Source organism: Stegostoma tigrinum, chromosome 8, assembly GCF_030684315.1.
Source record: "Stegostoma tigrinum isolate sSteTig4 chromosome 8, sSteTig4.hap1, whole genome shotgun sequence".
Taxonomy (NCBI): domain Eukaryota; kingdom Metazoa; phylum Chordata; class Chondrichthyes; order Orectolobiformes; family Stegostomatidae; genus Stegostoma; species Stegostoma tigrinum.
In genome coordinates this window covers 76,034,943-76,058,945 of record NC_081361.1, presented here as the reverse complement: position 1 = coordinate 76,058,945, position 24,003 = coordinate 76,034,943, and the positions used below count along the sequence as shown (strand labels likewise).

General features: G+C 38.6%; 1 protein-coding gene across 2 annotated transcripts in view; it reads left to right on the top strand.

Annotated features, from left to right (window-relative positions):
• The window catches only part of rad54l (RAD54 like), a 44,627-nt gene extending 24,422 nt beyond the window's left edge, over positions 1-20,205 (top strand). The window contains exons 10-19 of one of the 2 annotated variants that reach the window (XM_048538768.2): positions 53-179; positions 736-810; positions 3,075-3,214; positions 3,954-4,064; positions 5,700-5,823; positions 11,410-11,488; positions 14,572-14,751; positions 17,196-17,359; positions 18,295-18,328; positions 19,274-20,205. In XM_048538768.2, coding sequence (XP_048394725.1) covers positions 53-179; positions 736-810; positions 3,075-3,214; positions 3,954-4,064; positions 5,700-5,823; positions 11,410-11,488; positions 14,572-14,751; positions 17,196-17,359; positions 18,295-18,328; positions 19,274-19,315 — 1,076 coding nt within the window. In that variant the 3' untranslated portion in view covers positions 19,316-20,205. Of the gene's footprint in view, positions 1-52; positions 180-735; positions 811-3,074; positions 3,215-3,953; positions 4,065-5,699; positions 5,824-11,409; positions 11,489-14,571; positions 14,752-17,195; positions 17,360-18,294; positions 18,741-19,273 lie in introns of those variants that run through there. The other variant, XM_048538767.1, reaches the window with a different exon arrangement.
• Positions 20,206-24,003: the final 3,798 nt, after the last annotated feature.

The window sequence follows — 24,003 nt, the reverse complement described above, 5'->3', positions numbered from 1 at the left end:
CATTGCAAGTTAATTCTAAAGTTAGTTAATAATCATTTAAACTTTTCCTAAGGAACTGCACAGGAATTTAAAAAACGCTTTGAATTGCCCATCTTGAAGGGCCGGGATGCAGATGCAAGCGACAATGAAAGACAGCATGGAGAGGAGAAACTAAAAGAGCTGATCAGCATTGTGAATAGGTAAGGGAACAGCTATTTAAGAAACTAATGGCTTGACAAGTGAATTACTGACGTTATAACAGAGTAATCTATAAATTTCTGTTTGTATTTGTTTTTGGGCTGAGTGACACTGGAAAAATCATATTTATATCTTCTCCCTTGTAGTTTGAGAAGAACATAGTAGGAAAGCTGCAGTTCATCTGTTGTTCATTCCAGAATGGCATTAGAGAGTACCATCGTTTTATTTCTGACAATGAAGGAATGACAACAAATATCCACATATAAGTTATTTCTTGAAAAGGGACTTAGAATTGATGTTCTCATGGTATTACTTCTTTTGTTTTTGTTAGTGATAGATCTCAGAGGAAATAGGTTCTTAAGTTTATGGATATAAAAATGTGTTCAAATGTAACTTGTATGCTTCATCTTACTATTGAATTTTTATGCGTCAAAAATTCCTTATTTTGTTGCTAATATGTATGTATGATCTCAGGTTAAATCTGGGTAAACAGTGTCTTAACTTGGATATGCACTGTTTGATTGCTGCTCTGACTTATTGCCCAAATACTCATTTTAGATGTTTAATTCGAAGAACATCAGATATTCTCTCCAAATACCTGCCAGTGAAGATTGAGCAGATTGTCTGTTGCAGGTAGTTTCACAATTTTAATTTTTCATTGTATTTAGTTCTGATTTGCTTAATCAAGATTCCTTTGTGCAAAACCAGTTTACCTACTTGTCTCAGTTTAAATTCTTCACATTAACTCAGCATGTCTGAACCAGGCCAAAGAATAACTATTCCTTAGTTTCGACAACTAAGCAAACATCAAAGTGGGAACATGTTCTGCAGTGACACAGTGGTAATAGGCTGTTTTTGCATGAAGCTTAGGTCAGTGAATCCAAGGAAGATGAACTAGTTTCAGAAATGCACAACAAATATTCACAAGGGCGATTCCACAGCTGGAAGAGTTAAATTGTGAAGTTAGGATTACAAGTCATGTTTATGCAAACTTTTTGTTTAGAATGTGAAAATAGTCTAACCAAGGTCCCTAAAATAATTCTGGGATTTGATAGAATAGGCACAGTGAAATTTATTTCTCTAGTTTTTGGGCAAGGGTGTTCAAAAACATAGAGAATGACCTAAAATTAAAGTTAAGCTGTATCAGAAAGAAATGGGCTAATGCTTTCCACAAAAAAATTGGAATATTCACTTGTGAAAAGTCATGAATGGTATGAGAATGAAATGTGTAAGATTGAAAAAGATGTGTTGACGATTTCAAGATACATGGAATAAAGTCAAGTAATGGAGTAGATCACTGTGATCTAATTGAATGGTAGAAAAGTTTAGAGGAGCTGACTGGCCCACTCCTCTTCCAAAGTTGCTGTCATTGAACAAGATCAAGATTGACCTGATGTAAACCATGTTCTTTACTAGTAAACAGGAATAATCTTATAGTCATTGATATTTAATGTAATATAAAAGGTACAGGTGTTCCAATCCAATTTTCTTGAATCTGCTGAATAACTTCAATTTCCTGAGCATCAAAGGAATGAAAGGAATGTTTAAAGTTAAGTTAATTTGAGGAAGCATAACTCTGCATGTATAACTCCAAGTGCTAATCGAGAAGCCTTCTGCTGTAACAACTATAAGTTGACACATAGAATATATTTGTTTCCCACTTAAGATAGCTGCTTCTGTGATGAGTGATAATCGGAACTGCAGATGCTGGAGAATCCAAGATAATAAAATGTGAGGCTGGATGAACACAGCAGGCCAAGCAGCATCTCAGGAGCACAAAAGCTGACGTTTCGGGCCTAGACCCTTCATCAGAGAGGGGGATGGGGTGAGGGTTCTGGAATAAATAGGGAGAGAGGGGGAGGCGGACCGAAGATGGAGAGAAAAGAAGATAGGTGGGGAGGAGAGTATAGGTGGGGAGGCAGGGAGGGGATAGGTCAGTCCAGGGAAGACGATCAGGTCAAGGAGGTGGGATGAGGTTAGTAGGTAGGAGATGGAGGTGCGGCTTGGGGTGGGAGGAAGGGATGGGTGAGAGGAAGAACAGGTTAGGGAGGCAGAGACAGGTTGGACTGGTTTTGGGATGCAGTGGGTGGAGGGGAAGAGCTGGGCTGGTTGTGTGGTGCAGTGGAGGGAGGGGACAAACTGGGCTGGTTTTGGGATGCGGTGGGGGAAGGGGAGAATGACATGTCCATCATGGGCCTCCTGCAGTGCCACAATGATGCCACCCGAAGGTTGCAGGAACAGCAACTCATGTTCCGCTTGGGAACCCTGCCGCCCAATGGTATCAATGTGGACTTCACCAGCTTCAAAATCTCCCCTTCCCCCACCGCATCCCAAAACCAGCCCAGTTCGTCCCCTCCCCCCACTGCATCACACAACCAGCCCAGCTCTTCCCCTCCACCCACTGCATCCCAAAACCAGTCCGACCTGTCTCTGCCTCCCTAACTTGTTCTTCCTCTCACCCATCCCTTCCTTCCACCCCAAGCCGCACCTCCATCTCCTACCTACTAACCTCATCCCACCTCCTTGACCTGTCCGTCTTCCCTGGACTGACCTATCCCCTCCCTACCTCCCCACCTATACTCTCCTCCCCACCTACCTTCTTTTCTCCATCTTCGGTCCGCCTCCCCCTCTCTCCCTATTTATTCCAGAACCCTCACCCCATCCCCCTCTCTGAAGGGTCTATGCCCGAAACGTCAGCTTTTGTGCTCCTGAGATGTTGCTGGGCCTGCTGTGTTCATCCAGCCTCACATTTTATTATCTTGCTTCTGTGATGAATCTATTTTCTTTTGTATACCTTGTCTCCAAGGGGTAAGTGTGGAAATAATTAAGTGTAAATGCTTCTCTCCTTTCACATGTTCTTCTGTAACTTTAATTAAATATTTTCCTGTATTCTTCAGACTCACGCCTCTGCAGTCAGAGTTATACAAGTTGTTCCTAAAACAAGCCAAACCAGCATTAGAAATGGAACAAGCTCAAAGTGGGAAGATGAGTGTCTCCTCTCTGTCTTCAATTACTTCACTAAAGAAGCTTTGTAACCGTGAGCAGTAAAATTGTTGGATTTCAATTAATCGTATTTCCATTTGAATGTCTGAAAAGTCATACTTCTGAAGTATAAATGTTATGCTTCAGTTCATTGATACTGTACTGATGTATGTTTTTAGATCAATTTGCTTTTTAATGAAAAGCAAAGGTTTGAAAGAGATTGTTTAAATCACATCAACTATATCAGGAAGGCAGCCTGTGAAAAAGACAACATTTTGGCTTTGAGGGCCTAGAAAAGAATGAAATACAAGAAGACGTGATTCAAGGAATACTGATTTCAACATGAAGTGTAGGCAAAGTGAGTAGGAAGGCTTAGCAGCTTAGCATAAATGAGGATTCAAAAGAGCACTGAACATGGTAGTAGAGCACTGTCATTTTAGTTTCAGTAAAATAAAGAACATTTTTCATTGAATTTGCTAATTTTATATACACCATGATCCCACTTGGCTGGTTGGGATGCAACTCTCCCAAGGTTGTTGGATTAGAGCTGTGGTAATAAGTTTACTAGATATTTCTGCAATCATTTGTGCAACAAAGTTCTGGGAAAAGTTTACCTCTGATAGTGGAAGTCAAAGAATAGGAAAGAAGATTTAAAAAATAAAATTGTACAGAAAATCATGGTGCAGTATTGTGACACCTTTAAAGGATGAAGATAGCTAATGAGTAATTCTTTCTTAAGTGAGGAAAACTGCCACTTCTGTTTCTCCTAATACTCTATTTTCATTTCGGCCCAGATCCAACACTGATCTATGAGAAATGTGTGGAAGGTGAAGAAGGATTTCAGGGAGCACTCGATCTCTTTCCTATGGGATATAGCACAAAATCTGTGGAACCTCAGTTGTCTGGTAAATCTTTAAGTCTATATCTATTAAATATACGTTTGGAGAGAATTTTTTCTTAACTCAAACTGGAAGAAATGTCAGATTTCTTTAACAGCATCAAATTGAAATACGTTTCAAGAATTGCCAGTCCCACGAGCTGTCCAGTTACTATGCTGTAAACTTGCATGTTGAGGGTCAAATAAAAGTACAAATTGGTTTGACAATCAAACCCCAACAGTTGAATAGATTGATAACAATTATTGTTTAGAAGAAAACTGACTTGGGCAAGATGCTTTCAGGTGCTCTGAATCCATGGAGTCTATCTGAATATTCTGTGCATTTCGTCCATTTACATAAGACAGCAGCTTGGAATGGCCTTTAATCACCAGTTTTGTGAAGGACATGTTTGAAAGCAAAGTAATAGTTCAGCCAAAATTTCTCAAGTGACTCTCTGTTACAAGCTTGACGTTAAATATTGTTCCTTCATTAGACAAAAATGTTTGATAATGAATATGTATTGTGGATTCTTCAGTGCAGTTGTGTGTCCCAAAGTCCTGCAGATTAATGATATAATCACCCATTTGAAAATAAACTACTTCGAGGTACTCTGTTTCCTGATGAGAACAGGTTGGTGCAGAATAATTTGAGTACTTTTCCCTCTGATATGCTTTCTAGGATTAGTGTCATTAGGATCATCTGTCTTAACAGTTCAAGAATTAATATACCTAATCTTCTCCTATTTTCATGCTCTTCATATGTGACCTATAATTTTTTTTAATCAAATATTTATCTAATTCCCTCTTTCAGTACTTCAGTTGCCAAAAAGGCCACCGGACCTGAAACATTAACTCATGTTTGCTCTTGACAGATGCTGCAAGACCCGCTGAATTTCTCTCACTATTTTTGCTTTTGTTTCATTAACCATATTGTCAATTCATACTTTTGTGACCCCTTTGACAAAAGCCATGTAAATTTTCATTTTTACATTTTTAGTACAGATCCTGAATGTGTCTTTCTTTTGTTACTGATTTACTACCTAGTAGAAGTGAACTATGTTTACACTCCTAAACTTTTCACGTACTTTGAGCACATTACCTTCTCAACTTTTCCACCCCAACTGATATTGGGGCTAGGTCCAGGTGGAGTATGAACCCTCAATAAATATTTATTAGCAAACGTGTGTCTAAAATAAAATGGTGCCCCTTTGGGAGGGCTGACTTCACTGTGGTAGAACTTCATCTTTTGTAACATTTCAACTGTTGTTGATCCTACTTGTACTGCTACACTGTACTGAATGCTCTATTAGCCTGCAGTACATCCAGGAAAAGCGATGCGCAAGTATCTGCATGCAATTCTTAATGATATCTGACTTCTGGGTAAACAAAACTACAACCTGTTCTTTTCCCAAGGTAATTTCCAAATAGTTATCTTCAGGAAAAAGACCTGCATTAACCAAATTCCACCCTTTTCGCCACTCTGCTCACGTTCATCCTGGGTTACTCCCCTAGGTGTAAATCTGACCTTGAGGAAATTCCAGGTCCAGATAAGCTGGAATGGCATATAAATTACTCCAATTTTAGTAATAAATCTACAGGATGGACAATAGGCTTTTAATAAAATACTGTTAATTCTTCTGTGTTTTCCTGTCTCTTGTTTTAGGCAAGATGCTCACCCTTGATTATATTTTGGCCATGACTCGAAGTACTAGCTCTGATAAGGTGGTGCTGGTATCAAACTACACTCAGACTCTCGATTTGTTTGAGAAGCTCTGCAGAGACAGAAAGTAAGTTGTATGACTTTGCAAATAACTAACTAGCTGATATTATGAAACACTTGCAATCTTTTGTGTATTGCGGATAGGAGAGGAACTTTCAAAGTTTTAACTGTAGTATTATGTAACCAAACCTCTACAGCATTATAAGATAATAAAATGTGAGGCTGGATGAGCACAGCAGGCCAAGCAGCATCTCAGGAGCACAAAAGCTGACGTTTCGGGCCTAGATCTGATGAAGGGTCTAGGCCCGAAACGTCAGCTTTTGTGCTCCTGAGATGCTGCTTGGCCTGCTGTGCTCATCCAGCCTCACATTTTATTATCTTAGAATTCTACAGCATCTGCAGTTCCCATTATCTCCCTCTACAGCATTAGTCCAGGTATTCCCAACACATCTTTAAAAGAAAGCTCCTCGAATTAAGTCCATTGATTTAGCTGAAAATGACAACTTCTGTGATTGCAAATGGGTCTTGAAACCACAGACTTCAGATTCAGAGGTGAAAGTTACCAGTTTGCTCGATTGTGCTTCCCCTCTCATTCTACAAAATCATACCAAAAATTCACTTGGGTGAGGTTGCAGAATTTCTTGCTGAGCCTCTGTGTTTGATTGCAGATGTTATGTCACCCTCCTAGGTAACATAGTGTGCCTCCGGATTGGAGCATTGGTGTTCTGTCCTGCCTGTTATTTATATACATCAGCTTGCTGGGGTAGTTGGTCTTACTTCCAGTTCTATTTTCCAGTGGTTTGATATTGGGTCCAGTGCAATGAGTTTGTTGATGAAGTTCCAGTTGGACTACCAGGTCTTTGGGAATTCCCTGGCATATCTCTGTTTGGCTTGTGCCATTATAGATGTGTTGTGCCAATCAACTTTTGTGTCCATCTTTGCCCATGTGTATTGAGACCAGTGAGAATTGGTCATGTCTCTTGATGGCTAGTTGGTGTTCATGTATCCTTTTTGCCAGTTTTCTTCCAGTTTGGCCGATGTAATGTTTCTCGCAGTTCTTGTATTGTATTTTATATATTACGTAAAAGTTATTGGTTATGGTAATGGGATCCTTTATGTTCATCCGTAGCTGTCACAGGGTGGTGGTTGGTTTGTGGGCTACCCTGATATCTAGGAGTCTGAATAGTCTTGTCATCTCTGATATGTCCCTTATGTGTGGTAGGGTGACTAGTGTCTCTGGCTCTACTGTGTCTTCTTGTTGTAGCCTGTTGCAGAGGTAATGGTGGATTGTGATTTTTGGATACCTGTTCCTTTTAAAAACTCTGTATAAGTGCTCCTAATCTGCTTTGTGCAATTCCAGGTTGTGGCAGTTTGTTGTGGCTTGTTTGAATAATGTCCTGATGCAGCTCCATTTATGGGTGTTGGGATGGGTGCTGGGGTAATTATGTATCAACGAAACACCGATGGCATCCCCAATATCAGGACTGAAAGCAAAAGCAGTAATATAAAGATTATAACAGACAGCACTCCCCACTATCCAACCCAAACTCTGGGTCCGCTATGTACATGACACCTTCGTGATTATCAAATGCACAAGACTAGAATAAACCCGTACACAAACAATATCCTCACAAGAATAAAACTCACAAAAGAAGAGGAGAACAACAAACTCCCCTTCCTGAACATTAGCGTGGAACCTGAGAACAATTTGGAACTCCAGATTAGTGTATACAGAAAGACCACACAGACAGGCGAGATACTTAATTGTACCAGCAACCACCCCAACACCCATGAATGGAGCTGCATCAAATGAGGCAACACACCCTAGAGCAACCTGGAATTACACAGAGCAGAATAGGAGCATTTGTATGGAGTTTTTAAAAGGAACGGATACCCCAAAAGCACAATCTGCCATTACCTCCGCAGCAGGCCACAACAAGAAGACACAACACTAGTCCCCCACTACACATAAGGGACATCTCAGAGATGACAAGACTGTTCAGACCCCTAGGTATCGGGGTAGCCCACAAACCAACAACCACCCTGTGACAGCTACGGATAAACATAAAGGATCCCATAACCATAACCAATAAAACTAACGTATTACACAAAATACCATGCAAGGACTGTTAGAAGCATTACATCGGCCAAATTGGAAGAAAACTGGCAATAAAGATACACAAACACCAACTAGCCACCAAGAGACATGACCAATTCTCACTGGTCTCAATACACACGGACAAAGATGGACACACAATTGACTGGGACAACACATCCATAATAGCACAAGCCAAACAGACATGCCAGGGAATCCCCAGATGCCTGGCATTCCAACCAGAACTCTGTCAACAAACACACTGAACTGGACCCATTATACACACCAATGAAAAACAAACAGAAGTAACACCAAGCGCCCCAGCAAACCAAGGCATATAAATAATAAGAGGGACAGAAAACCCAAAGCTTCACCGGAGACGCACTGACAATGCTACCTAGCAGCGTGGCAAAATGTCTGCAACCAAACACACTGGTTGGCGAGCAAGTCTGCACCCTCATCTAAAACCTGAGCTACAAAGCTTCTCAAAAACTTTATTCACTTGGGTGTTTGTGAAGTTAACTTTTTGACTTTTGGGGGTCTGATCCCAAATTTGGCTGCCTGAATTCTAATTTACACAATCCTATTCACCTTACAATTTCTCTAACCTATATTGTTAACAGGCATTAATTTAAGGTTTTCCACCCTTGTTTTCCTATCTATTCACAACTTCACTGCTGCGTCACTTTGTAATCTTCACAAACCCTATAATTTTAGCAGCTATGCATCTTGTTGTCTAGACCTTAAGCTCTGGAGTTTCCTTTCCTATTAACTATCGCTTTGTCTTTCCAGCTGTAAGACAGTCCTGAAATCCTCCTTTGACCAAATGTTTGGTTACGTGTTTTGTTGGAGCTCATTTTCAACGAATTGTAGGCATTTTTTTAAAACATGGTTTAAATCTTTAAGATGGATTGTAAGAAATGGGCAGTACAAAAATAAAAAGAATAGTATTGAAAGACTTCTAAAATTGTTGTTTTGATGCAATGCTATTTCTCTTTCTTCAAGTTATAAGGTTATGTTTCAAGTCCAACTCTGGAAGATTCAGTACCTAATCTAGGTTGATTATTCTTTTTCTTTGCAAAAACATACTTTATAAATTGTCAATACACTACAAACAATTCTAATACAATAAAAACATTTTACATTTCTCATTTGTTCTCTTCATTGTCTGTATCCAAATGCAAAATTGGAACATTTTACTAAATATGACATAAAACTTTACATTGCAACACAAACTGAGGCTTTCAGTAAGTTGGAATATCATGGCAGAACTTAGCCTGATTTTTTTTTCAAAAATAAACTTAATTTATGAATTATCTATAGGTAGAAAACATGTACAACAGGGGTCCATATAGACTTTGCAGATATATAGTGGAATTTTGCCATTCCTCGTTACAGCTTCAATCCAGTTGCAAAAATAGGGCATTTTCTAATTATGTAAGGAAGCTATTTATGTTCCTTTAAAGAGAAACGAGGAGGTGCTTTTGCAGAGAGATTTTAGACAGTGGTCTTTCCCCACTGCATCTTAGCAGCACCTACCCTAATCTTTAGTGTGTCTTCCTGGACTCTGGAAAACTTGGCCTGATTTTTATTGCAAAAATATACCTTATTCATTAAAAAAATTATTTATTTATAAATACACACAGAGTTCTTAATCTATTCTGTATTATCTTTACAGAGAAAAAAGAAACGCAAATGACCTGTTGGAGTTTGATATCTCATAAAGCTATCATGCTGTTGCAAAAAAATGCAGGCATTTTTAACTCGTGCAAGAAAAATATTTACATTCATTTTGAGGCATGGTGGGTGGAGTTGTGTGTGCGTTGGTCTGAGAACTGAATGGACCCTTACGTTACTTCGGCAGGAAAACCTTAGATGGTCTTCCCCCACTGCACCTAGGCAACAGTTTCCCCCAAGCTTTAGTGCATTTCTCAGCATGTAGCCCTGGACCTTGGAATGTGCCAGTCTGCAACACTTGGGCAAGGTCAGCACTTTGCACTGGAAGATCTACAGGTTCAGGCAGACCAAAAAGTATCATCTTCCTGGTGCAGTGGATGTCTGCCGCTGAGTTCATCATGGAGCTTCTTGGGACGAACCTTGACAAAAACCACTGCATCTCTCTCCAAACCTTCTTTACATGTTCTAGAAGGAGATGTGTGATGGTCTGTTACCCCACTGCAGCAACTTTGAGAGCAGCGTGCAGTGGTGAAGACAGTCTGGGTGTACATGAAAGATCAGAGGTGTTGTGCCCTTCTCACCATCAGCCAAGCTAAGTCTTGGTGCTTGTCGGAAAGTTCTGGTGATGAAGTGTTCTGCCAAGTGACTTTGATAATCTGCTTTGCCCACACGGTCTTGAGGATATTAGTGCTGACCCCACTGCTTGATAGATTGTGGTCAAAGGTGTTTTCCTTTGTAAATTTTTCCACAAGTGACAGTTGGCACAAAACGATCCAATATCTTGGAGTATTCTGTGGCAACAAGCCAGGCTCACCCTAACCCCAACGCCAACCCCAACCCTATCACATTGGATCAGGTAGAACCTCAGTATGTAGTGACAATTGGTGTTTGTGTATAGACACAGCTGCGCACAAAGATAATGACCAAGATGGAATTGTGCAAAGGACTACAAAGTGCAAAGTGTTTCCTTGATTATGGAGATGATAGGATTTGAATTTATAATGTTAAAATAAAATTCTGACAAAAATGGGAAAGCAAATGAAAAGAAAAGTTGGCAGTTAGAGTTTAAAACTAAATGTGCAGAAAATATTTCTCATGGTAATTTAAAGATAATATTACTTTAATAAAACATAAGATCCTGAAGGGGTTTTGACAGAGTGGATTTAACAGTTTTTCTAATCAACCTGTTCAGAGATGTTATTGCACACTTCTGGGGCAGGTATGACTTGAGCCCAGGTTTCCTGGTTCAAAGGTAGGGACATTACTACTGTCCTACAAGAGGGCCAGGGTGGATTCAGAGGGAGGTTTTCTCACTCACTTAAGACAAAGAAAAGGAGATTTTATTTTTCCTTAGCATGTTGAAGTCTTTGGAATTCGCTTCCTCAAAAGGCAGTGGAATCAGAGTCCTTGAATTTTTTTTTAATGCCGAGGTAGATAGACTTATGATTGCCAAGAGGGTAAAAGGTTATCATGGGTATGACAAATGTAGAGTAACCAGATCAGCCATAACCTTTATTGAATGGTTGAACAGGCTCAATGGGCCTAGTAGCCTCCTACTCCTAATTTTTGTGTGTGTGTGTGTGTGTGTGTAACTATTACGTTAATAAGATCCAGAACCTGATATATTTTTGCTTCTAGATTATAACTTTAGTTACTGAATTTATAAATTATATGGTGTGTTATTAAAACTGAGACTGAGCGTATTCCTTTGGTTTATGTCTGTTTCAAGATAGGTGTTTTTATTTGCCGTTGTTTTACAGATCACAGTGCAGATGTCTATTGATACCCTCTCCAAATGACAGGATAAATGTTTGTTTGTTGTTTTTTATTTGTTTCATCCTGAGCAATGTGTAACTTTTCAATATGTTTTCCTTTTGTTAGATACCTGTATGTTAGATTGGATGGTACCATGACAGTAAAAAAGAGGGCCAAAATTGTGGAACGTTTTAATAATCCCACAGTAAGTGACAGTCTTTTGTAACATTTTATTAACCTTCAGTAATTTAAATTGAAAGCAATGTAGTAGTAACAAAATATGGAACAAAAGCAGAAGTTACTGGAAAAGCAAGAGTTCTGAGGGCGGATCACTGGACCCAAAACGTTAACTCAGATTTTTTTTTTAATTGTTTTTCTTCACAGATGCTGCCAAACCTGCTGAGCTTTTCCAGCAACTTCTGTTTTTGTTCCTGATTTACAGTATCCCCAGTTCTTCTGGTTTTTAACAACATATGAAGTTGCTTTATCTAGATAGAGGTTTTAATGAGAAGATGGTGGATTATCTATCTGTTGACACTTAGTAAGCCCCTGATAACTATAATTGATACTAAATAAACAATACGTCCTGTTTCAGGACGCTGTGGTGTTAGAGATTCAGTATTTTCAAACCTTCAGGGTTCCTTTGTAGGGAAATGTCACATGAGTAAAATGGAGCTGTGGTTAAAGTATTCATTTCACTAAAATTAGCTCAAGGTCAGCTGATTCTGGTGACATAATTACCACACGGGCACATTGAGATGTTGGGTACTAGCTAGTTTTATTTGCAATAAAATTGGTATTTTTCCTTTCACTCAAAAATTAAGCAGAGCAACCCTTGTGAATTCAAAAGAAGCAATATTTTGAATACTTTTTAGCAAGGATAAGTTTTCTTTTAAATGAGGAAACTCCTGGAAGTGTGTGATTATTATGTAGTTAAATTTTCTAAATTTATCATATGATACTAACCAATTGCTGTGTTGAAAGATTTGAATCAGTGCTCTTATTTGGCATGTTCTATAGAAATGTTTATAGCTTTTTTAATATTTTCACGGGATCTAAATATTTGGCACAGCCAGCTTTATTGCCCTTGAGAATTTGCTGGTGAATCCTTTCCTTGAATCATTGCAGCCCATGTGATGTAAACCCACAGTGCGTTTTTCTGTGTAGCTTGATGCCACTGAGACATGCTCTAAGCTATTTCCGAGGACAGTTAAAAGTCACCCACATTGTAGTGGATCTGAAGTACACATTCAGGCCCAACTGGGCAAGGATGGGTGTTTCCCTGCCTTGAACGTCATTAGTGAACCAGATGAGTTTTTGAGATGACAATCTGGTACTTTCATGATCGTTGTTAATAAGACTGTTTTGTTTGTTTGCTTTTTATTTCAAATTGATTTAAATAATCAAATTTTAAATTCCCCCAGCTGCGTTTGTGGGACTTGATTTCATGTCTCCAGAGGATTATTAATGTAACTATGTTACCATTTCATTCATCAAAGAAATGGGAGGAGGAATGAAACATAAAATTAAATACTAATAAAGGAAAAGAGAATTGGAGAACTAGAATCTCAGTGAAGGAAAAAAGATAAATATCTTGTATTTTTATAACAACTTTTCACAATCTCATGATGTCTTAATGTGCTCCACGGCCATGAATTATTTCTGAAGTTCATTTTTTTAAAAAATATGTAGACAGTCAGTTTTTTCGTATTTAAGTTCCTCAAACCACAACTGAGATGAATGACCAATTAATTTTTCTTGGTTAAGGGCCAACAGTTAGGCAGAAATCAAGAAAACTCTCCAGTTGTCTGAATCTTTCTACTGGATTGTTTATATCCACCACACTGGTTTCACATCTCTTCTAACGGAAAGCATTTCTGACAATGTAGTTACATACATGGAATATGCAGCTCAGAATGGGAGCATTAAGCGCCAACCATTTCATGCCAATGTTTATCCTCCACTTGTGCTTCCTTCCATCGTTCACCATCTAACTTTATCAGCATGATTCTCTATTTGTTTCTCCCTCATATGTTTATCCAGTTTCCCCTTAAATCCATCTTCACCATTCACCTCATGCAGCATCTGTTACCAAATTCCATATTCTCACCAACTTTGGGTAAAGGGGTTTCTTCTGAATTTCCTTTTACATTTCTTGATGATCGCCTTCAATTTAAGACATTGGAAGTGCTATCTGTATATCCTCTATCACAGCTTTTCATAATTGTAACGATTTATTTGGGTAACTCCTCAGCTTTCTTTCTCACCTTTTGTCTATGAGGTAAAATCTTGGATCTGTTGTGGTATTCTTGTGCTTGTTTTTTGCACCCACTCTATTGCCTCCACATCCACTTCATAGTTTGATGAAACTGAAAGATTTCCCTGGTTATGTGCTCAGATTCTGGGCTTGAAACCACACAGCTTTGAATCACAGGCAAGAATGCTGACATCTCCACCAGAGAATTGAAGCAGGGAGGAAAAGGAAAATGGAGAAGGAGCAGCTACACAAAAGCAATGGAGCAGAGAAACGTTTTTTTTCTTAACTCTCTACCAATACAAGAGGGAATCAAGATACTACCAATATTTTTGTGCAGCTGTTACAGCAATTGCTTTTTATAATTAAAATTATATTAACTTTATAACGGTAATTAAAATTCCGGTATTTGAAGGGGAAGGAAATTAGGAAGTAGTTGACTCTTAGAAATCTTGATTTCCAGTAGTCTTTCTCTTTTTTTCTGTCACTTAGCAAGATGTGTGAAGATTAGAAAGCTGAGTGAAAGAATCATGACAAATTAGGCTTAGCCAGTGTTAAAATTAGTGACAAAATTAGAAATTGCTGGAAAGACTGAGCAGGTTCTGAGGGAGGGTCATTCAACCCAAAGCATTAACACTGATTCTCTGCACAAATGCTGCCAGACCTGCTGAACTTTCCAGCAAATTCTATTTTTGCCTGTGCTTCATAGCATCTGCAATTTTCTTGGTTAAAATTGGTGATATCTGCTCACACATTTAGCACGTGGTCTCGTCTTCATTATCTTTTCTCGGCTGGGATTCTCCCTGTTGTGAGAGATCACTGTTGTGCTTTTTTTTAACTTGAGCTCATTAGTCAAACCATTTGACTGTTAACAATGGTTGCACATAAGATTTTCTCGTGTTTCTTTTCAAAGTATCTCCAAGTGAAATGTGCGCAAATTCCAGCTTTGATAATACTTATGATATAAAATTGAATTATACATTTTCAATTTGAAAATTAGTTTTACAAAGGTTTTGTTTTTAATTTTCTTACAGAATCCTGAATTTATCTTCATGTTGAGTAGCAAAGCTGGTGGTTGTGGCTTGAATCTGATTGGTGCAAACCGGTTAGTCATGTTTGATCCTGACTGGAATCCGGCTAATGATGAACAAGCAATGGCTCGTATATGGCGAGATGGACAGAAGAAAATGTGCTACATCTACAGGCTTTTGTCGGTAAGATTCTGCTTTACTTCTGGATATTATTCACAAAATGATACACAATCCTAAAATGTTGCATTTATCTGATAGAGGCCAGGAAATAAATTTGAAGCAATAATTTAGTGAAGTGGTTTGCATGTCAGGCCAAGAATGAAACTGGTCAGGATCACATTAAGCAGACTGGAGTGTGTAGCGAGGCAGACTGGGAAAAGTGTTCATCTGACTTGAGCAGAATCTCCTTCCTTAGTGAAGCTATAGTGAAAGGGCACATGGTTCAGGCAATTGTAGGGTTTAAAAGTACTAAATAGGCTCTATGTATTTAGTTAAGATTTCAAACTGGATGAGATGCATCCAAGTACTGAAGGAAGTGCAGAAACTCTTGTGATAATCATTAGTCCTCCTGAGAGCTATAAGGTATCAGAGAACTAAAGAACCACAAATATTAAATCCTAGCTCAATAAAGTGTACAAATTTAAAGCCACGATCATTAGGTTCTTTATTGAAGTAAAGTAGTAGGTTTTGAAAAACAAATATTTTATTTCACTCTTGATATGGATTTGTGTGCCATCTTTCACTCGATTGAATTCTAAACAGAAATTTGGGATACAGATTAATGAATTTTAAGTAAATCATAAATCTGTTTTCATACATAAAAGTATGCATTTTAGATCTTCTAATCTTCTCTTTATTTTGGCTTTCATACTTCTCTTTCTGTCTGTCTCGGGTGAATTCTAATTTGCTGTACATTTTTAACAAAGTCTGCTCTGACATTCAGATGTTGGGGAGGAGAAGTCTACTTGGAACTGCTATTGCATATTGGATTTTGTATACCTCAAAGTTCTCACTTGAGTCTCTGAAAGTGGTAAACACATTTTGTTTATAGATAATAAAATGTGCGGCTGGATGAACACAGCAGGCCAAGCAGCATCTCAGGAGCACAAAAGCTGACGTTTCGGGCCTAGACCCTTGTTTGCTTGGTACCCTGAGGTTAAAAGAAATAATCCAATATAGTGACTTTATCTATGTCTCATTCAGGTAGACAAATTTCAACACTGACCTATTTTGCAAGTAATGTTTAAAAGCAGTCCTTTTCTTGCAACTTCTTCTGACCCAGTCTACCTCAAATGTTTTTCATTTATCTGAAATTGGGTCAACTACTTTCTGAGAATTCAGCTTCTTGACCAGACCTAGCCACTTTAATATCTTTCCAAAAGTTGTTATAGGTAATTTAGATATAAGAAGAAACGGTAGGTATCAAATTGATTGACCATCATAACAACCTGGAGTAAGAATAGGCAATTCAGCCACTTGAACCTGTTTTACTACTTAATATAGTTATAACTGATCTCGCTCAGTCTTATCTCCACCTTCCCACCTATAACTCTTCAAGCCATTGCTAATTAAAAATCTGTCACTCTCCTTAAATGTACTCTGTCCACCGCACACTGGGGTAGTGAATTCACGAGAGAAATAATTTTTCCATGTCTCTGGTTTAAACCCTTACTCCTTATCCTAAAACACTGACTTCTCATTCTAGATGGCCGCACAACAGGAAACATCCTCTCTAAGTCTACTTTGTCAATCCCTTTTTGCATCTAATATAGTTAGATTCTCATTTATCTAAACTCAAGAGTAGGGGCCCAAACTGTTCAATCTCTCCTCATAAGACAAACTACAAATGAATAATATTTGTGTACATTTTGTTTCAATTGGCCTGTCTTATTCCTACTTTCACGTATCAGTTTGACTCAATTACTAGTGTACACGTTTCTGAGTTGGAAGATTGTGGGTTGAAACCCATTTAAGCACCTAACCTAAACTAAATCTTTAACACTCCACAGAGAGTGATACATTGTGAATTGATGTTCTTTTTAAGTGAACTCCAGTCGTTTATTTCTTGCTGTTTGTGGATCTTCACTATTTGACTACTGTTTGCCTGCTTAAAGAGGGTGAATGCACTTCAGAAGTAATCTATTAATACAAAGCATTGACCATCCTGAAGAGGTGATGAAGTGCATTTAATTATGTTTATTTCTCTTCTTAAAATGTTTTTAGGCCATACTATTAGCAGGCGCTGTTGGGTACTATTTCATTGCTTCACAATATGTTATTAAGGGAAATAAGATCACCCCTTATTAAGTTTTGAGTCTTCTTATGTAGCAGTCATTTCAAAACACACATTCTGGCAAAGAAAGTATTCGACTTGTGCTTTATTTGGGTGATTAAGTTTGAAGAATTTGTATTTGTTTATATGGAGTATCCGATCAGATGTTAATAGCTAAACATATGGAAAACTATAATTTTAGTAGAAAGAAAGACTCGGTACTCAAATAAACTAATTAATTCTGTTAAGAATGTTTAGAGATTGTGAAATGATGATGTATAATGCAAATGGAGTCAATCTATCAAATCAGACCAAATATGATAACTTATCACAATTGTATCTTGTTGAATTCCAGACAGGGACAATTGAGGAGAAGATCTTCCAGCGTCAGACTCATAAAAAGGCTCTGAGTAGCTGTGTAGTGGATGAGGAGCAAGACGTTGAACGACATTTCTCCCTCGGAGAACTTAAGGAGCTCTTTAGTCTAAATGAGACCACAGCCAGTGATACGCACGATAGGTAATTATTAAACATGACATGAGCAGCAGCTATTTTCATATCTACAATTTCAAGAAAATTTAATGATTACAGGGGTTGAAATGTGGTAGTGTATTGATTGCTGGATATTGAACCTGTTCTTATGTTTTGAGGCCTATGAAGAGTAAGTGCGGGTGACCCAGATCTTACCACAAAAAAGATATGACTTATCCAAAAAGATACTTAATTAAACTAAGTGCACACTTGATAAGGGGAAAGACGAGCTAATAGAGATGAAAATGCAAAGCACCCCAACGGAGACTTCATTTATACTTATTTTGCTTTCCTTAGCACATCTGTACCCCACATTTTTAACATAAAAACAACTGTCAAGCATCCCAGCTCTTAGTTGTATTAGCATTCCAAAAGGACTTTATTATTTCCTCTTCCCTGCCTATGAAAAATGACACATCATCAACCTTGAGATCCTCTGACGTGTTCATCTGGAATCCTCAATCATAATCTGAACCTGCAGCACTGAGGTCATGGCATACGACAGTAAAATTAAATGGAGAACTCAGGGCAGCTGACCAAAGGATGAACTGTACCTTGTCGGTCATTGTCCAATTCAGAACAATGTCTATTATTACCTTAAATTATAAACTGCAATAGCTTTAGAAATAAGAGATAACACAGTGTGAGGCTGGATGAACACAGCAGTCCAAGCAGCATCAGAGGAGCAGGAAAGCTTGACGTTTCGGGTCGGGACCCTTCTTCAGAAAAGACCTGAAACGCCAAGCTTTCCTGCTGCTTGGCCTGCTGTGTTCATCCAGCCTCACACCATGTTATCTCAGATTCTCCAGCATCGGCAGTTCCTACTATCTCTGTAATAGATTTATAAATGTTTGTGTATTCATTAGTTGTCTCTATCACAAAAATCAGTGTAATGTGACTAACAACCTGTTTCTTGTCTAAAGGTTGAAATGTCGCCGCTGTGTAAATGGACACCAGGTGCGCCGTCCTCCAGAGGGCTCAGATTGTACTTCAGATCTTTCTCAGTGGAATCACTGTGCAGATAAACGTGGACTACGAGACATGGTCCTTCAGTCTGCTTGGGATGCCGCAGTTTCCTTTGTGTTTCATCACCACTCACATGAGCAACAGCATGGAGTTATCTAAAATGGACAATTGCAGATACAAAATTGTAGTGAAAAATGACTTGTTAATCAACAGTGCATGAAATGAATTTCATGCCTGCCAAGTCTAATTGAAATACAGATTTGACAGTACTGTGCTTTCAGTGGAGCACCTGGAATAAGACAGAGCATTAGCAGGCTTCTCGATCCACCTTGATTTCAACTGATATTTGTAAATTGAAGCACCACTGCTTTGTTTTTGTGGTAAAAATATTCAGTCCTGCAAATGCTCTTGGATGTTGTTTATTTTCATTTAAAATATTACTGAGACTTCTCCCTGTAATAGAATGTGAAGCACTGGACAGCATATTATGCAGAGGAGATTTACAATCTATTCTGTGAATGGCGAAGTGTGTTTTTTGAACTGATTCTGTAAATATTGCTTAAGGCATTGTTAAGTTTTGACCTACAGAGAAAATCAGTGGCACTCAAGTGTAGAATACAGTATTTTCAGTTTCCCTTTGAGATAATTCTGATTTGGCAATTAAGTCAATTTGAGTATCTAATACTATCTTTTCTGTCTGTCACCTTTGTCCTCAAAAAACCAGTTTACATTAATTCTATAACCCCTAAAGATGATGCATCTATAAATCTTATAAATCTGTCAATTTAAGTAGTTCTGTGCAACGATAGATGATATGTGTTACTGAGAAATATTGTTCTCTGGAAAATGTACATTTATCGTTGTTCAGTATTAAATATTTTCTTTCTTTTGTTTTAATGGAGTTATAGTTTTTAATTATTTTTGTTTGATTTAAAGCACTACGGAATGACCTTTCGTCTCCTTTTGGAGACAGGCTGAGCAGAGGGAGGACTGACAATATGTCTGGCTAAGGCTTCAGGTCAGTTTTATGTCTTCTTACACAGTGGCTAATAATGACAGGCATATGCTTCCTTAACCTCCTACATTATCTACATGTCCTGGTCCCTTCAAAGATCTGTGGACCTGCACACCAAGGTGCCTTTGATATGCTAAATGGTAAGACACTGAAAATACATGCGAACGCTGTTGCCTTGATAGTCTTCCCAAAATACAACCCTCACACATTGTTTTTGCCACTGTTCAGAGCAATATACACAGGCTGTAGTCTCCGGATTTCCTTGCCATCTGTGAACATGCTGATCATGCCTTATTCCTTCATGTCTTCCCTTGCCATAATAAGCATCCTTCCTGTTTAACTGTACAACAGGGTGCTGTAAAAATAGAAATATCAAAGAACACAAAAATTCAGTCTTCACCCTACGTTAATTGCTGAGAAAGCTAGATACATATTATTATTAATGCAATCAGACTTCCAAAGCACAAGGCAAAACGTTTCCTGAATTCAAAAGAAAGGTGAGTTTGTGTCAAGGTTTAAGTTCTTGAGCATCTGAAATACTGATTGTCAGAAGAGTACTAAACTCCATACATTCAGGCCCCACTCGTCTCTCCTATGAGAAATATTCAGGCTAAATGGCATCAAGATGATCGGTACAAACAGTATAAAGGACACCTAAAAAAAGCCTTACAACTTCTACATTGTAGATCATCTCTCTTGGTAAACCTTGCAGCTGGCCAAATACATGGAAGACAGCTGTAAAATTTTAGTTCAGAAAGTTAAGGACCATCTGTGCCAAACACACAACATTCAAAGTATCCAAAGTTGATGCAGCTGCAGAAGTTTCCCCCAGCACCGAAAATCACAGAATTAACTGCCAGTCCTGCGGTCCTACTTGCAGACTCTTCAGTCACAAGGATTCAAAAAAGATGCTGAAATCATTTCTAGTTTTGGCATACTTGAGTATCATGGATTTTTCTCCTCATTATTAATGATCCAGCCTTTCATATAGAGAGCACGACTTGAAAAAGTTGAACATGATGTAGAACTTGGTATTGTGAACTATGATAGATTTCAGGAAGACATGGACGAGCTGATTGAACAGGTAGACATTGTGTAAGTGTAATTTGGTGCTGAGTTGCGAGGAGTAAAAGAGTTTGGTAGGAAAAATGAAGAGAAGCAATGTAATATAAAGGATATGATTCTAAAGTAGATGTAGGAACAGCGATCTACAGGTACACTCTTTACAAAAACTGAAAAAAAAAATACTCTAAGAATGAACTGTCCTTAAGGCACTGTAACAAAACAACAAAGTTGGAACTAGATTTGTGAGTGTATATATACACAAATCATTGATGGTGGGAGGGCAGTTTGAAAATAAACAGACATAAAGTATCCTGAGCTTTATAAGTGAAGGCATAGAAGTTAAAATTGAATTATGAACCATCGTTTATAAACACTGGTTCAGCTTAAATTTGGGCAGCACCATTTAAGAAAGATCATAAAGGGTTTAGGACAAGTACAGAAAAGATTTACAAGAATGGCTCCAGGGATGACAAACTTTAGTTAAGATGATAGACCAGAGAAGCTGTTTTCCCCGTGGAACTGAAAACAGATTTAATTGAGGTATTCAAAATCGAGAGTCTGGATAGAGTGAAACAGATTCCATTGGCAGAAGAGCTAAGATGAGAGGAGATAGATTTTAAAATAATTGCGGGAGTGAAGGCACAAAGGAAAATCTTATTGTATAGTGAATATTTTGGAATCTGGAATGAGGGTGGAGGAGGTAGATTCAATCATGACTTTCAAAGGGAACTTGATATACACCTGAAGGAAAAAGTAAATTGCAGAGCTACTTTGAAAGATTTGAGGAAGTGGGTCTAAATTGTTCTTTCAGAGAGCTAACATGGATTCAATGAGCTGAATTCTCTTGTCTTGGGCTGTGACTATGGTTCTTTATTTTGAAAGTGAAGTAAGCAAAAGAAGTTATTCCTGTGTCTCCAAGTTACATTTGAGCTAGTCACTGCCACTGTGAAGAACATAGACACAGGAGGAGGCCACTTAGAATCACAGAAGTCAAGGGTGAAATTGGCCCTACATAAAAACACTCATCTAGCTGAATCATATTTTAAACCATATCAAAATACTTCTTAAAATATTGAGGGATTCTGTCTCTACCACCTTTCAGGCAGTAAGTTCTGAGCGCCAGATCCCTCTGATTTAAAATATTTGCCCAGGAATTGCCTCTGAACCTTCAACCTCTTCAATTTATACTCCCAGGTCATGAACCCATCAACCAAGTGAAATAAGGCCTTCCTCCCCACTCTATCTAGACTCACTATTTTAATTCATTCAGTTTTATGCCTTGATTCAGCCTCCGTCCAAACGAAAGAAATTAAACTCTCCAAAATGTTCTCAAAGTAAGATTTTTCAGTTCAGGCAGAAACCTCAGAAGTCTCCACATTTCTTCCAGTCCAATTTTATCTCTTAGTCCTTAAAGCCTGTTCCACCGTTCAATGAAACAATGGCTGATTTGAGATCAACTCTATATACCTGCCTTTACCCTCAAACTTAGGTGAACAAAAGTATACTAGTCACCATATTAATATAGAACATTACAGCACAGTACAGGCCCTTCGGCCCTCGATGTTGTGCCGACCTGTCATACCGATCTCAAGCCCATCTAACCTACACTATTCCATGTACGTCCATATGCTTATCCAATGACAACTGAAATGCACCTAAAGTTGGCGAATCTACTACCGTTGCAGGCAAAGCGTTCCATTCCCTTACTACTACTCTGAGTAAAGAATTAAAATTGATAATTGGTCTGATATCAACAACTGTTTGCTGAAATAACAAGGTATGGAGCTGGATGAACACAGCAGGCCAAGCAGCATCAGAGGAGCAGGAAAGCTGATGTTTCGGGCCTAAACCCTTCTTCAGAAATGGGAGAAGGGGAAAGGGTTCTGAAATAAATAGGAGAGAGGGAGAGGTGGATAGAGGAGAAGAAGATAGGTGGAGAGGAGACAGACAGGTCAAAGAAGCGGGAATGAAGCCAATAAAGGTGTGTAGGTGGGGAGTTAGGGAGGGGATAGGTCAGTCCAGAGAAGATGGACAGGTCGATGAGGCTGGTAGGTAGGAGATGGGAGTGGGGCTTGAGGTGGGAGGAAGGGCAGGTTAGGGAAGTGGGGATGAGCTGGGCTGGTTTTGGGATCCGGTTGGGGGAAGGGAGATTTTGAAGCTTGTGAAGTCCACATTGATACCATTAGGCTGCAGAGTTCCCAAGCGAAATATGAGGTGCTGATCCTGCAACCATCAGCTGTTTGCTGAAGACTTTCAAACTCCTACTACCCTTTCTTGGAAAAGTTTCATAATTTCGTTGCAGGCAGGTGTGGCTCCAATTATTGCACTATGCCCTTTAGTCCTAGACTCCTCAAAATTATAGAAATCTCTCGAGAGTACATGTTCCCTTATTACAATGCAGGTTTTAGTCTGATAACCACTTTCTAAATTCTAGGGATTATAGCCATAGTTTATGTAACCTCTCCATCTAAAATCTTGGTGTCTGTGCTTCAGTCTGGTAAATACATGTTGCATTCTCTTCAAGGCCAACATATCCTAAAATGTCAGAATTGCTAGTGCTCCAGAGCTGCACTCTACCAACTTTGCACAGCTGTAACATAGCTACTGACCCTTTGAATTCTTACTCTCTTGCTTTATCCTTTGTTTTTAGAAGTACAAAGTATTTTGCCATTTTTCTACAAATGAAATTAAACTACCAGAGTTTTGCCAATATGCTTCATATTTATGCTACTTACAATGTGTCACTGAGAAATTTGATGTGACTTATCACATACTGTAAATTGTTCATAAATACAATGAACAGAGAGGCCCCAAAACAAATCCTTATTGGATACCACTTATCACATTCCTGAAATAAGCGCTACTGTGTCCTGCCATTCAGCCAATTTCTCAATTTGCCTTCAATTCCATGAACATCAACTTTAGCTAAATCTCTAATGATGAAATTTATCAAATACCTTCTGGTATACCATCAATTAAATAAACTGTATTGCTTTTTCCCCTTCCAAATTAGTTAATCTTCAAAAATCTCTCCAAAATACTCTCTTCAAATCCACACTATCATCGAACTGAAACATTAACTGTTCCTCTCCCCAATGGGGAAGCAACGATGTAGTGGTATTATTGCCAGATTGTTAATCCAGAGACCCAGATAATGTTTAGGGGACCCAGGTTCAAATCCCACTATGGCAGATGGTGGCATTTGAATTCAATTTAAAAAAAAATCTGCAATTAAGAGTCTAATGATGGCCACAAACACATAGCTAACTGCTGGAAAAATCCATCTGGTTCACTAATGTGATCGGAGATAATGGGAACTGCAGATGCTGGAGAATCCAAGATAACAAAGTTTGGGGCTGGATGAACACAGCAGTTGTGCTCCTAAGATGCTGCTTGGCCTGCTGTGTTCATCCAGCCCCACAGTTTGTTGTCTTGATTCACTAATGTTCTTCCTTTAGGGAAGGAAACTGCCATCCTTACCTAGTCTGGCCTACATATGACTCCAGACCCACAGCAATGTGGTTTACTCTTAACTGCTCTCTGGGCAATTAGGGATGGCCAATAAATGCTGCCTACCCCGTGACAC